The sequence below is a fragment of the Cetorhinus maximus genome, chromosome 12 (assembly GCF_964194155.1).
Source record: "Cetorhinus maximus chromosome 12, sCetMax3.hap1.1, whole genome shotgun sequence".
Taxonomy (NCBI): domain Eukaryota; kingdom Metazoa; phylum Chordata; class Chondrichthyes; order Lamniformes; family Cetorhinidae; genus Cetorhinus; species Cetorhinus maximus.
Genome location: NC_135890.1, coordinates 124,151,175 through 124,165,427, shown reverse-complemented (window position 1 = coordinate 124,165,427; position 14,253 = coordinate 124,151,175). Strand labels below are relative to the sequence as shown.

Sequence of the window (14,253 nt, the reverse complement as noted above, 5' to 3'; positions counted from 1 at the left end):
TTGTTAAAGGTGAGCTGAAAAATTGGGTGTTGGAATAAATTTATGACTGGGTGCTGGTGAGTTGCTACATTCATCATCTGGACAGAGTGGCTCTGAATGTGAATGCATGTGACATTCATAACAAGACCGATGAATTGACAGTGCAAATTGAAATAAATATGTATGCTCTGCTAGTCATTACAGAGACATGGCTGCAGGATGACAAAGACTGGGACCAGAATATTCAAGGGCACATGACAGACAGGAAGCTAGGAAAAGGTGAAGGGATAGCTCTGTTAATTAATGATAGCATTGATACAATAGAGAGAGATGACGTTAGTTCTTGAGGTCAAGACGTAGAATCGGTTTGGATAGAGATGAGAAATTGTAAAGGTAAGAAGTCACTTGTGGGAGTGGTATATGGGCCCCCTAACAGTAAATAACGTTGTAGGTTTGGGTATACAGGAAGAAATAATGGGCACTTGTGAGAAAGGTGCTGTGATAATCATGGGTGATTTTAATCTACATATAGATTGGACAAATCAGATTGGCAAAGGTAGCCTGGATGATAAGTTCGCAGACTGTGTTTGGAGCAGTTTCTTAGAGCAGCACATTTTAGCACCAACTATCACCTAACATAGCACCAATGAGAAAGAAACAAAGCCACCCTGTCCAGAAGGTGAATTTAGCAACTCACCACCCAGTGGTTAACTGAGGAAGTTAAAGACACTAGCATCAAATTGAAAGAAAAAGCCTATAATTCCATAAAGGAGAGAGGCAGGTCAAAAGATTGGACAGAATATTAAGAACAGCAAAGAATAACAAAAAGATTAAGGGTGGAGAAATTAGAGTACAAGAGAAAGCTAGCAAGAAATATAAAAACAGTAAGAGTTTATACAGGTATTTAAAAAGGAAAAAAGTAAGTAAAGTGAGCATTGGCCCTCGAAAGAATGAGAATAGGGAATTAATAATGGAAAATAAGGAAATGTCGGATGAATTGAAGAGATATTTTGCTATGCCTTCACTGTAGAGCATACAAATAACATTCCAGAAATGTGAATCAGGAGGTGAAAGGGAGGAAGGAACTTAAAGCAACTACAATCACCAGTGAAAGGGTAATAAGAAAATTAGAACTAAATGCTGGCAAGTCACCATGTCCTGATGGTCTTCACCCTAGAGTCTTAAAATACAAATAGTCATTTGGTAGTACAGAACTTGAGTGTTGCTGAAAAAAGAGACATGTCGAAGCTTTTCGTCTTGCACTCTTCAGTACACTTCAAGAATACCAATATAGGGGGAAGACAGTAGTTTATGCTGTGAGAGAAGAGTGTGCTGATTGGTTGGCAAGTGGACTTTGGTTGAGGTGTTGCCATGGAGAATGCATCAGTGATGATGATAGACAGTTAACTGCCAAGCATTGTTTGAAATTTAAACCTGGCAGCTTGACTCTGGCCAAGGCATTGCCCTGGGGAATGAGTCAGTGAATGGCTGTCACTTAATTTGATTAGCTGAAACTCCCTTCACATACAGTATAAATTGTTGTCTTCGTCCTATATTGGTACTTTTGCAGAGTGTCCTGAAGTGTGCAAGATGAAAAGCTTTGAAATGTCTTTTTTTCAGCAATACTCAAGGTCTTAAAAGTGACTGCTGAGACAGTAGATGCATTGGTTTTAAATTTCCACAAAAATGTGCTGGGGAATGCCCTATGGTAGTTCCTAGACAAGGTTTGCACAGCAATTACCCAGAAGTGCAAACTTCCCCTGGGCAATTGCCCTGCACTGGGAACCATCCGAAAATGCAATTCAAATCGCAAACTTCAGATAGTTCTGTCACACCCAGAAAAAGTAGAATTCTCCCTACCTTCACAGGACTCCTACACTCCCAAGCCTGACCAGACCCCCTAACATCCACTCCCCCACCCACCCCAAAATCCTGCCCATTTAGCTTAAACACATTACCTCCCTTGGCCTGTCGAGGACCTTTGAATTTACCTGGTTTATGGCAACTAGTGCCATTTAAAAAGAAAAATGGTGCGTGGCCTCCTTCACTTAGACTCTCTACTGCACTTCAACACTGGGCCCGGGGATGTGCTGCACTGCCTGGATCTCACCCAGCTTGAGTCGGAAGGCTGGGCAAGACAAGCTGGGAAAAGAATTCGGGTAAGAAACTGGGCACGAAGTGGCAGTCCATTGCTGATTGTGACTTTGACGAAGTTCAGATTCCCTGAATCTTAATGGCTTGACCACTGGATAAAATAGTTCTTTTGCTTTTGAAAAAATAGTGCTCACCTTGGTGCGATGAATAAAGAGATTTTATGTAAAGACCACTGAAAAATGGTTGCCTTTTTGATTATTTTCTGTATTTACATTTGCACATATTGAAAGTGAGTGGCCCATCAAGGCCGACAATATCTATTAAACAGTGCACCTTTTATTCCTCTCCCATATTCTTCATTATGTTAATTCTGTTGGCTCCTAGGGGTGGAACGAACTGCAGAAATCCCATCTTGAAATCCAAATTAACAAATATATTTAAAAGGCAATCTCTAGGAATTTAATTTATTGATTTTGTAAGTTTATCACAAATTGGGCTATAATGATTTAACATAAAATACCCAGTCTATCTTCAGTGAATAACAGCATGTTCATCCTTTTCCTTCCAGATAAGGAATAATAAAAAGACAGCAATTCTGGTCAAGGAAGTTAACAGCAAGAAGAGACTGTTCATGATGTTCAGACCAAACACTGGCAAGCAGCTCAAACTAGAAAATTATATTGACCTAAAGAAGAAATACAAAAAGGTGAAGGAACATGGACTAAAATTAGCTAATTAAATGTGCGTTGTGCTAGAAGTGGCCATACTTATTTTATGACATGAAACTTTGACGATTGCATTTCTATACCCTGAAATACCTTGGTTCCCCATTACAGGGCCTAGCATATGTAAAACACTGCTGCATTGGTAGATTTTTATTTTTAACTCTTGAAGTCAAATGTATTGACATATATGAATAGATCTGCTGCTATAGTAATAATTCTGTAACTGACTAAAACAGAGGCTGGGGAGGTTCACTTTTTAATTGAGAAGTATTTCTGGTTTAACTTCTAACCTTTTTGTATCTGTCTTCACAGGTAACCTCTGGGGAAGCAGAGTCACATTGGTTGGAACAGTACAAGTCATCTGCAGACACTTGTACTCATGCATATTGGTTAGTATGGTCATTTTTCTTTAATTGTCAATGCTGCAATCCCTCAATTCCTCTATCTTTCTGAACTACTGTGCATCTCTAACTTCCCTCTCCTACTTTAAGTCCTCAGGCATGTACTCACCTCCAAAATCTGTGCTCACTTTCTCACATTGCCATATTTGAATCCTTTCAGTCAGATTTACGCCTGTCAGAGCAGTAAAAATGTCCTAACCAAAACCCCACCTTGAAATTGCAGCAGTGAAAATAGCCCTTCTTACCCTCCTTGATCTCCCTGTACCCTTTGACATGGTTAACCACGCAATCTAACCCTGACAGCTCCTCTTTGTCCAGTTTAATGGGACTTCGATGGCAGTGTTCCACTCTTGCCAACTTGTTGTAGCCAGAGCATCCCCAGCATTGGCTTTTCTTCCTGCCTCTTGCCTGGAAAGCCTTCCAACGATCTATTCCTGGTTCCCACATCTGTCTCATCTGCATACATCTCTTGCCCACCTGGAGACTTGAGGTTCACTTTCCAAATGTACACCGATGATACCCTTCTCTGTTGCTCTGCCGTCTCTGTGTTATCAGTGTTTGTGTCTAACATTGTCTTAGAAAAGTTAACATTTTATCTAGTTAAATATTGGAAGAGCAGAGCCCTTCTTTACCTTTCTGCTTTCAAAACTGCTTTAAGATCCACCTCTGGTCAATCTCCTTTGGCCCATTCTTTAATTATGCTTTTCTGAAGCATTTTTTTGAAGAATCTCTCTTCATAGGACAATCCCGCCATCCCAGGGATCAGTCTGGTGAACCTTCATTACACTCCCCTGATGGCAGGTACATCCTTAGATAAGGAGACCAAAACTGTACACAGTACTTCAGGTGCAGACTCACCAAGGCTCTACACAATTGCAGCAAGACCCTTCACTCCTGTACTCAAAGCCTCTTGCGACCATTTGCCTTCCTAATTGCTTGCTGCATCTGCATGTTAGCTTTCAGTGAGTTATAAACAAAGAAACCCAGGTCCCTTTTGGACATCAACACTTCCCAGTCTTTCACCATTTAAGAAAGATTCTGCCAAACTGGATAAGTTCACACTTATTCACATTATGTTCCATCTGCCATGTTCTTGCCCACTCAGTCGCCTATCCAAATCCACTTGAAACCTCCTTGCATCCTCCTCGCAAATTACATTCCCACCTGGCTTTGCCATCAGCAAACTTGAAAATATTACAATTGTTCTCAACATCCAAATCATTGATATAGATTGTGAATAGCTAGGTCCCAACCACTGATTCTTGTGGTACCCCACTAATCACAGCCTGCCAACCTGAGAATGACCTATTTATTCCTACTGTTTTCTGTCAGTTAACCAATTTTCAATCCATGCCATTATATTACCCTAATCCCATGTGCGTTCATTTTGCTTACCAACCTCCTGTGTGGTACCTTATTGAAAGCCTTCTGAATATTCAAATACACCACATCTACTGGTTCTCCCTTATCTATTCTGCTAGTTACATCCTCAAAAGAATTCCAACAGGTTTATCAAACATGATTTCCCTTTCATAAATCCATGTTGACTCTGCTCAATCCTACAATTATTTTCTAAGTGCCCAGCTATCACATCCTTTATAATAGATTCTAGCATTTTTCCTGCTACTGCTGTCAGTCTAACAGGTCTGTAGTGCACTGTTTTCTGTCTTTTCCCCCTCTCTTAAATAGTGGGGTCACATTTGCTGTTACATTTATCTTGATTGTTTACTAGTCAGAATAAAAGTTGTACAGATGGAACTGTAGCTCTTTTAGAGTGACAGAATCTAAGTTTTCTTTTTAGAGTGGCATTGGCTTACCTGGAAGATGGGCTTGTCAGTATTGTAGAATTTGCCCCAAACTACAGGAGAAAGCATGTGACAATAGGGAATATAAAATTTGGAATTAGTTGTCAGGAGACAGTGATATGGGGCTTTAGAAATCTGTTGATACATGGGCACTAGCAGGCTCATGTTTGACATTTCATTGTCAGGAGAGAAAATTAAGAAGGCAACCATCTCAATCTGCAACGCAGTCAGTAGCCTGAATTAGGCATTCATGGCTTAGAAGTTGGTTTTCAATTTGCTCACGTTGATTGTGGAAGAAAGTAGTTAATAATTCCCCCCACCCCGCAAAAAATCAAGTGGAAAGAAGTTGTGATTAAATTTATCTGGAGTGTGGAAAGATGTCTCCCTCGTTCTTCCAGATGCAAGACAATTGCATGTAATACTGGACAAATCCCAGTGTATTTAAGTCATAAGGCATCAGTGGCTAATATTTTTGCAGAGTTAAATGACTTATGTAATTTTTTTTAATCTCAATAGGCGTGGAAACTGCAAAAAAGTAAGCCTTGGAATGGTTTGCGAAGTTGGGCTGCGGTGCCGCACTTATCACGTCCTCTGTGGTTCAGTTCTTAGTGTCTGGACAAAAGTAGAAGGAGTCTTGGCCTCTGTGAGTGGGACAAATGTAAAAATGCAGATTGTGCGATTAAAAACAGAAGATGGGCAAAGGATTGTAGGTAAGTGTGAGCAATGGATTAGCATTATAATGCAAATGGAAACGCAGCAGTTTGTTTAATAGTGGGGCTGGATCGTAACCTGTCAAAAATGCATTGAAGCAATTGCTTTTAGCTAATCATTGTGGTGAATATCACATTTGTGCTTGTTGGGGTCTTTAAGAGAACTCGGGTTTGTGAAATAAGAGCCTTTTCTATTTTATCTAAATAAGAGCCTTTTTTATTTTATCTATGTTCCCATTGCAAGTTTTATTCTAGATTTTTGATTTGTGTGGGTGGTCTTCAATCCTTGGCGGATAACCTTCCATGTGTTAACCTGTGTTTATTTTCTTTGACTGCTGGGTCCCAAAGCTAATGATCAGATGAAGATAAAATCGACAGCCAAGGAAACCAGTTTTCTTTGGGTCTTGGTGGCCTCCACCTCTCTGCCAGGAAAGTGTTGCCCTCTTTGATTTGTAAAACTGCACTCCTATGATCCATCGTGCAATTTATACATCGATAATTCCATCCTTATAGAATTCACAATGTCATTGTTTGATATTGTAATGTAATAACATTGCACGGTGAACAATTTATCACAGCACTCATTCCAATTTGAATGTTCCTTGCTCCCTGTTCATGGAGACTGGTACAACTTGATGTTTGCTCATGAGATGTGAGCTTTACTGACATGGTGAACATGTGTTGCCCACCCCTATTTGTCCTTCAGAATTTGGGGGTGAGCAGCTACCTCTAACCAATGTAGGTACACACAGTGCTATTAGGGAAGGAATTTCAGGTTTTTGACCCAGCGATTATGAAGGAATGGTGGTTTTTCCCAAGTCAGCATGGCCATTCTTCCAATGAGTCCCTTTCTATATTGTGCCTTTGTTATTTGACCTTGTGTAGTGCAGTGTTTCCTTGAATCCTAGGTAGGTTGCGTCATGCCCCAGAAAATAGCACTGGGATAGTTGTCACTTTTCGAAGCAGTATTGTGCTTTCTTCCTTTTTTTTTTCCTTGGTGGTTTACTTGTTCTAGAGTTGTCACCATTTTAAAAACCTGAAATGTAAATGTTTGCACACGCTAGTTGCGCGCAGAATTCCAGTGGAGAACGTGTTTATGTAATAGAGGAAACACAAGCTGTAGCCAGCTGATGTAGCACAATCTAGATATCCTGCAGCATTAGAATTGTGTAGTATTCCAAATGCCAGGCTCATAATACACTACAGAACCAAGCTGAATGCATGAGAACTATAAAATGAAATAAGTGACAAGTGTGTGAGAATAGATTAGTGACTAACAATCTTTTAAAAAGATATAAATACTAAACTGGTCGTCCAAGGCATGTTGATGTCGATTAGGGACCAAAAAGGAAATAGTCTTGTGGAGGCATAGAGCATGGCTTTGTACTTTTCCTCCCTATTACTAATGAAGAGGCTGATTCCGATGTCACAAAGGATGAGGTCGTAAGGATGCTCTACAAGAAAGAAATAGGTAGATGATGTACCAAAAAGGTCGCAGTACTCAAAGTTTAAAAAGTCACCTGTTCTGGATGTGATGCATTTTAGATTGCTGAGGAAAATTGAGTGGAGATGCAGAGGCTCTAGCTATAATCATATCCTTACAGGAGTGATGTCAGAGGAGTGGAGGATCCAAAATGTTACACCATGGTTCAAAAAGGAGGAGACAGATAAACCCCGCAACTATGGACCAGTCAGCCCAAAGTCGTGGTGGATTGTCTTTTTGAGGCATTAATCCAGGATTTGGAAAAGTATCAGTTAATAAATGAAAGGCAGCACCAATTAGTTAAAGGCAAACTGTGTGACTAATTTGATCAAGTTCTTTGAAGCAACAGAGGGTTAATGAGGGTAATGTGGTTGATGTGCATATGGACTTCTAAAAGGTGCTTGATAAAGTATCACATATTGTTAGCAAAGTTGAAGCGGAGTGAAAGGAACAGAAAATGGAGAGAGAGATCGGATTTAGATACGTAGAATCAGATGATCTCAATGGTTACAGCACTGAAGGAGGCTATTCGGCCTGTCATCTTTGTGCTGGCTCTCCGAAGGAGCACTTCACCTAGTGTCACTCGCCTGCCTTCTCCATGTAACACTGCACATTTATCCAGTTCAGATTATAATCAAGTTCCCTCTTGAATGCTTCCATGGAACCTGCCTCCCCAACACTTGGGTAGTGCATTCCAGATCCTAACCACTCGCTGTGTGAAAGTTTATCTTCATGTCTATTATGGCACAGCCATTGGTAAATGCTGAGCTGCTCAACTTGAAACAACTGCCACAACTTGTTTTGCAATTTGTATAAATTTTGAGATGAGTGCCTTGAGTTCAGAAGTAATAAGACTTCTAGGTTTCTTACAAAACTGAATTAAACCTTTATTGATGGAAAAAACGAATTTGAATACATATATCTACAAATTGCTATTATGATAACTTCTAAATCCCCTAATTAATCTAACTCCCAGTTATACTTTCGTTAAGACAACAGTAAAACAGATTTTAAAAGACCCAGGCAAAGAAACATGATACCCTGAACAATCTAATCCAAAGTGAGTTTCCTAAAGTTGAGTTCTTAATAGACAACAACTTGAGGCTTACACGCTGAAGGCGTTTCACACTTGTTAGATCTTAGAATGCCTGCCTTTACACACAGCCTTCTTTCCTTTATACGTATTTTTTCCTTTGAATGCAATTTCCCATTGTTTCACTATGTCTTTGGACTTTACCTCCCTGATTATAAAAATTTATCATAGTACCAATTTTACCAGTAATCTTTGAGAAAAATAAACATACTGTTTCCTAACTTCACCTGGCTAGGTGACACATTTCACCTCTCCTTTGAAAACAATCTAGTCTGGTTTATTTAAAAATGCAAATATTCATTTTCACCTTGCATTCTAAACTTCCCCCATGTTTACCTACTTAACATTTCAAACCCAGCTTATCTTCTAACACATCGAAGCTTTCAGACCAGCTGCCTTTAATCCAATTATGTCTCACACAAAAACACACACACACACACACACCCCCGACCCAGACACCACTATTTCAAATAAATTCCAATAACATTGTTATATCTTCCTGACCTTTGTTGCTTTTGCCAATTGCCTTAAACCTGTGCTCACTTGCTCTCGATCCTTCCCCCAATGGGAACAGTTTCTCCCTATCTACTCTCTCCAGATCCCTCTTGATTTTGAATACCTCTCTCCTCTCAACCTTCTCGTTGCCAGAGAAGATAGATTGGAGAAGTTGGGGCTATCAAAGCAACTGATGTTCCCTAACCTGGAAACTGTTCTTATAAATCTTTTCTGCACTCTCTCTGATGGAGCCACATCTTTCCTAAAGTGTTGCAGTCAGAACTGAATGCAATACTCTAAAACAAAAACAGAATTACCTGGAAAAACTCAGCAGGTCTGGCAGCATCGGCGGAGAAGAAATCAGTTAACGTTTCGAGCCTTCATGGCCCTTCGGCAGAACTGGAGCATAGTTAGAAGAAGGGAGAAATATAAATTGGTTTAAGGTGGGTGGGGGGGGTGGAGGGGGTGGGGGGGTGGAGAGAGAGACATTGAGGGTGTGGTGATTGTGGAGATGAGCAGATAATCAAAAGATGTCACAGACAAAAGGGTCAAAGAGGTGTTGAAGGTGGTGGTATTTGTCTGAGAAAAGTGCTAATTAAGAATGGAAGACAGGATATTCAAAGTACAGCTCTAGTGGGGGTGGGGTGGAAAGACTAAAGGTTTTAGTTTTAGATTTAAAAATAATGGAAATAGGTGGGGAAAGAAGAATCTATATAAATTATTGAAAAAAAAAGCGGGGGGGGTGGGCGGGGGGAGAAACGGGATGGGGGGAGGGGGAGTTTAAGATCTAAAGTTGTTGAATTCAATATTCAGCCCGGAAGGCTGTAAAGTGCCTAATCGGAGGATGAGGTGCTGTTCCTCCAGTTTGCGTTGGGCTTCACTGGAACAATGCAGGCTGAACATTGAAGTCAACAACTTTAGATCTTAAACTCCCCATCCCCACCCCGTTTCTTCCCCCCCCCCCCCGCTTTTTTTTTTTCAATAATTTATATAGATTCTTCTTTCCCCACCTATTTCCATTATTTTTAAATCTAAAACTAAAACCTTTAGTCTTTCCACCCCACCCCCACTAGAGCTGTACTTTGAATATCCTGTCTTCCATTCTTAATTAGCACTTTTCTCAGACAAATACCACCACCTTCAACACCTCTTTGACCCTTTTGTCTGTGACATCTTTTGATTATCTGCTCATCTCCACAATCACCACACCACACCCTCAATGTCTCTCTCTCCACCCCCCCCACCCACCTTAAACCAATTTATATTTCTCCCTTCTTCTAACTATGCTCCAGTTCTGCCGAAGGGCCATGAAGGCTCGAAACGTTAACTGATTTCTTCTCCGCCGATGCTGCCAGACCTGCTGAGTTTTTCCAGGTAATTCTGTTTTTGTTTTGGATTTCCAGCATCCGCAGTAGCTTTTAGCTTTTTGTTTTTATATTTATGCAACACTCTAGTTGAGGCTGAACCATTGTACAGGTTTATCAGTGCAGGTTTAACATAACTTCCTTGCTTTTGTACTGCATTTTGGAAGTCCATGGGAAATAGGAGCACAGGAGGCCATACAGCCTGTCTAGCCTCAAACAGATCATGGCTGACTGCCTACCTCTATGCCATTTTTCTTCACTATTTCTATGTCCCTTGATGTTATTCATATCCAGAAATCTGTCGATTTCTGTCTTGAACATGCTCAGTGCTTGATCTTGCACAATTCTCTGGGCTAGAGAATTCCAAAGATTCACCAGCCTCATTCCTCATAACTCTAGAGAATACAGGCCCACTCTCCTCTACCTCCCCTCTTAAGACAGTCCTGCCATCCCAGGAATTAGCTTGGTGAACTTCTGTTTCACTCCCTCTGGCAAGTATACCCTCCTTGAATAAGGAGACCAAAACTGTACACAGTACTTAAGTAATTAATTAAGATACATTAAGGATGGCAGGACAGGAGATGTCATGGTTGCAGCATGTGGGTGCTCCTGGATGCCATTGTGATCCATGGCTAACATTTCTGCAGCAAGTGTTTGCAGCTCAAGGAGTTTTGGCTTAGGGTCGTTGACCTAGAGGCTGAGCTGCAGACACTGAGATGCATCAGGGAGGGGGAAAGTTACCTGGACATTTTGTACCAGGAGGTGGTCACAATCCTTAGGATAGGGCCTTCTGATTTGGTCAGGGACAGGAGGGTGTGACTGCCAGTGAGGGGATCCAGAGGGCAGGAGTGCAGCCTTTGCAATTGTCCGACAGCTTTGAGGTTCTTTCAGCTTGTTTGGATGAGGGTGGTTGGTGCAGGGTGGATGAGCTAATTGACCATGGCACCATTGTCCAGGAAGCTATTCAAATGGGGGCAAAAATGAATGTAGTGATAGTAGGGCACGATATAGTGAGGGGGATATGCTGTTATCTGCAGCAAAGAATGAGAGTCCAGAAGGCTGTGTTGCCTGCCTGGTGCTAGTATTCAGGATTCTGCCCAGGCTGGAGAGGAACCTGAAGTGGGTTGGGGGTGGGGGAATCCAGTCATCATGGTCCATGTAGGTACCAATGGCATAGGCACGCCAAGGAAAGAGGTTCTGCATAGTCAATATGAGGAGCTAGGCACCAAGTTCAGAAGCAGAACCCCAAAGGTGGTAATCTTTGGATAGTTACCTGAGCCTCGTGCAAGTTAGCCTAGGATAAATAAGATTCGAGAATTGAATGCGTGGCTCAAATGTTGGTGTGGTAGAAGTGGGTTCCAGTTTGTGGGGCACTGGCACCAATATTGGCAAAAGTGGGAGCTGTACCATTGGGACAGTCTACACCTGAACTGTGCTGGCACCAGTGTTCTAGTGAGCCGCGTAACTGGGGAAGTAGAGAGTTAACCTAAATAGTGAGGCCAAGGGATCAAATTTGGCAAGACGTGGTAAATCAAAGAGCAGAGACAAGGCGAAGGAGAAAGGTTACTAATATAGGAAATGGTAAACAGACTGTGACAGGAAGGGTCAGAGTACAAATCTAAGAGTAAATCAGATAAGGCTCGGGGTTACAAAAATAATACAAGGACAAAATTAAAGGCTTTGTATCTGAATGCATGTAGTGTTTGAAACAAAACAGATGAATTGATAGCACAATTAGATCTGATAGCCATTACAGAGACATGGCTGCAGGATGACATCGATTGGGACCTGAATATTGAAGGGTACATGACATTTAGGAAGGACAGGAAGCTTAGGAAAAGGTGGCTCGTTTAATTAATGATGGCATTAGCATAAAAGAGAGGGATGACCTAAGTTCAAGAAACCAGGATGTAGAAACAGTTTGGGTAGAGATGAGAAATGATAAAGGCAAGAAGTCACTTAGAGTGGTGGACAGACCCCTTAACAGTATCCACACGGTAGGATGGAGTATAAAGGAAGAAATAATGGGTGCTAGTCAGAAAGGTACAGTGGTGGTCGTGGGGGATTTTAATCTACATACAGACTGGAAAAATCAGATGGGTAAATGTAGCTTAGATGAGTTCATGGAATGTATTTGGGATAGTTTCTTCGAACAGCACATTCTGGCGCCAACCGGAGAGTAGACAATATTAGATCTGGTATTGTGCAACCGAGAAGGGATCAATTAATGACCTCAGTGAAGGCGTCCCTAGGTAACAGTGATCATAATATAATTCAATCTTACATTTAGTTTGAGGGAGAGAAGAGTGAGTCCAAGACTAGTATTTTAAACTTAAATAAGGGCAATTATGAGAGCATGAAAGCAGAGCTGGCTAAAGTGAACTGGCATATTAGATTAAGGGATAGGTCAATAGCGATGCAGTGGCAGACATTTAAAGGAATATTTCAGAATACACAGAATAGATACATTCCAACAGGAGAGAAAAATTATTCAAAAGGGGAGGGAGATAAAGTCAGAAACTACAGGCTAGTTAGCTTAATATCTGTCATAGGGAAAATGGTAGAAGCTTTTAAAGACATAATAGCAGGGCACTTGGAAAAACTCAGGGTAATCAGGCAGAGTCAACATAGTTTTGTGAAAGGGAAATTGTGTTCAACCAATTTATTGGAGTTCTTTGAAGAAGTGACATATGCTATGGATAAAGGGGAACTGGTGAATGTACTGTATTTGGATTTCCAGAAGACATTTGATAAGGTGCCACATCACAGAATGTTATGGCGCAGAAGGAGACCATTCTGCCAATTGTGTCTGCACCGGCTCTCCGAATGAGCATTATATCTTAGTGCCATTCCCCTGCCTTTTCCCCATACCCTTGCACATTGATCTTATTCAAATAATCGTCCAGTGCCTCTTGAATGCCTCGATTGAACCTGTCGGCACCACACTTCCAGGCAGTGCATTCCAAACTCGAACCACTCACTGTGTGAAAAAGCTTGATCCTTTTACAAGTTGGAACAGTTTCTCTTTATCTACTCTATCCAGCCCCCTCATTACTTTGAATAACTCTATCCAATCTCCCTTTAGCCTTATCCTCTCCAAGGAGAACAGTCCCAACCTCTTGGATTGATCTTCATAACTGAACTTTCTCATCACTGGAACCTTTCTTGTAATCCGCTTCTGCACTCTCTCCAATGCACTCTCATCCTTCCTATAGAGTGGCACCCAGAACTGTACACAATACTCCAGCTGAGGTTGAATTAGTGTCTTATATGGGCTCAGAATAATCTCCCTGCTCTGGTACTCCCTATGAACCTATTAATAAAGTGCAGAACTGTATGCTTTATTAACTGCTCTCTCCATATGTTCTGCCACCTTCAATGATCAATGTACACCCAGGTCCCTCTGCTCCTGCACCCCTTTAAGAACTGTGCTCCTTATTTTATATTGTCTCTCCATGTTCTTCCTACCAAAATGGATTACCTCACACTTCTCTGCATTGAACTTCATCTGCCACCTATCTGCCCACTCCACCAACTTGTCTATGCCCTTTTGAAGTTCTATACTGTCCTCCCCACAGTTTACAATGCTTCCAAGTTTCATATCATCTGCAAACTTTGACGTTGTCCCCTGTACACCAAGATCCAGATCATTAATATATATCAGGAAAAGCAAGGGTCCCAATACCAACCCCTGGGGAACTCCACTACAAACCTTCCTCCAGCCTGAAAAATATCCATTGACCAATTTTGTATCCACGTTGCTACTGCCCCCTTTATCCCATGAGCTAATTATTGGCCCTGGCCAGTTACTGCCCCATCAGTCTACTCTCCGTCATCAGTAAAGCAATGGAAGGGGTCATCAACAGTGCTGTTAAGTGGCATTTGCTCAGCAGTAACCTGCTATTTGACGCCCAGTTTCGGTTCCGCCAGGGCCACTCAGCTCCTGACCTCATTATAGCCTCCCGAGGTGAGGTGAGAGTGACTGCCCTTGACATCAAGGCAGCATTTGACCGAGTGTGGCATCAAGGAGCCCTAGCAAAACTGGAGTCAATGGGAATGGGGAAAAACTCGCCACTGGTTGGAGTAATACCTAGCACAAAGGAA

General features: G+C 41.5%; 1 protein-coding gene across 4 annotated transcripts in view; it reads left to right on the top strand.

The window, feature by feature from the left end:
- Nucleotides 1-14,253, top strand: part of sbno1 (strawberry notch homolog 1 (Drosophila)) — a 151,392-nt gene that overhangs the window by 112,824 nt on the left and 24,315 nt on the right. For all 4 annotated transcript variants that reach the window (XM_078554593.1, XM_078554592.1, XM_078554590.1 and 1 more), the window contains 3 exons: nucleotides 2,642-2,779; nucleotides 3,111-3,187; nucleotides 5,521-5,714. In XM_078554593.1, the coding sequence (XP_078410719.1) occupies nucleotides 2,642-2,779; nucleotides 3,111-3,187; nucleotides 5,521-5,714 (409 nt within the window). The remainder of the gene's footprint in view (nucleotides 1-2,641; nucleotides 2,780-3,110; nucleotides 3,188-5,520; nucleotides 5,715-14,253) is intronic.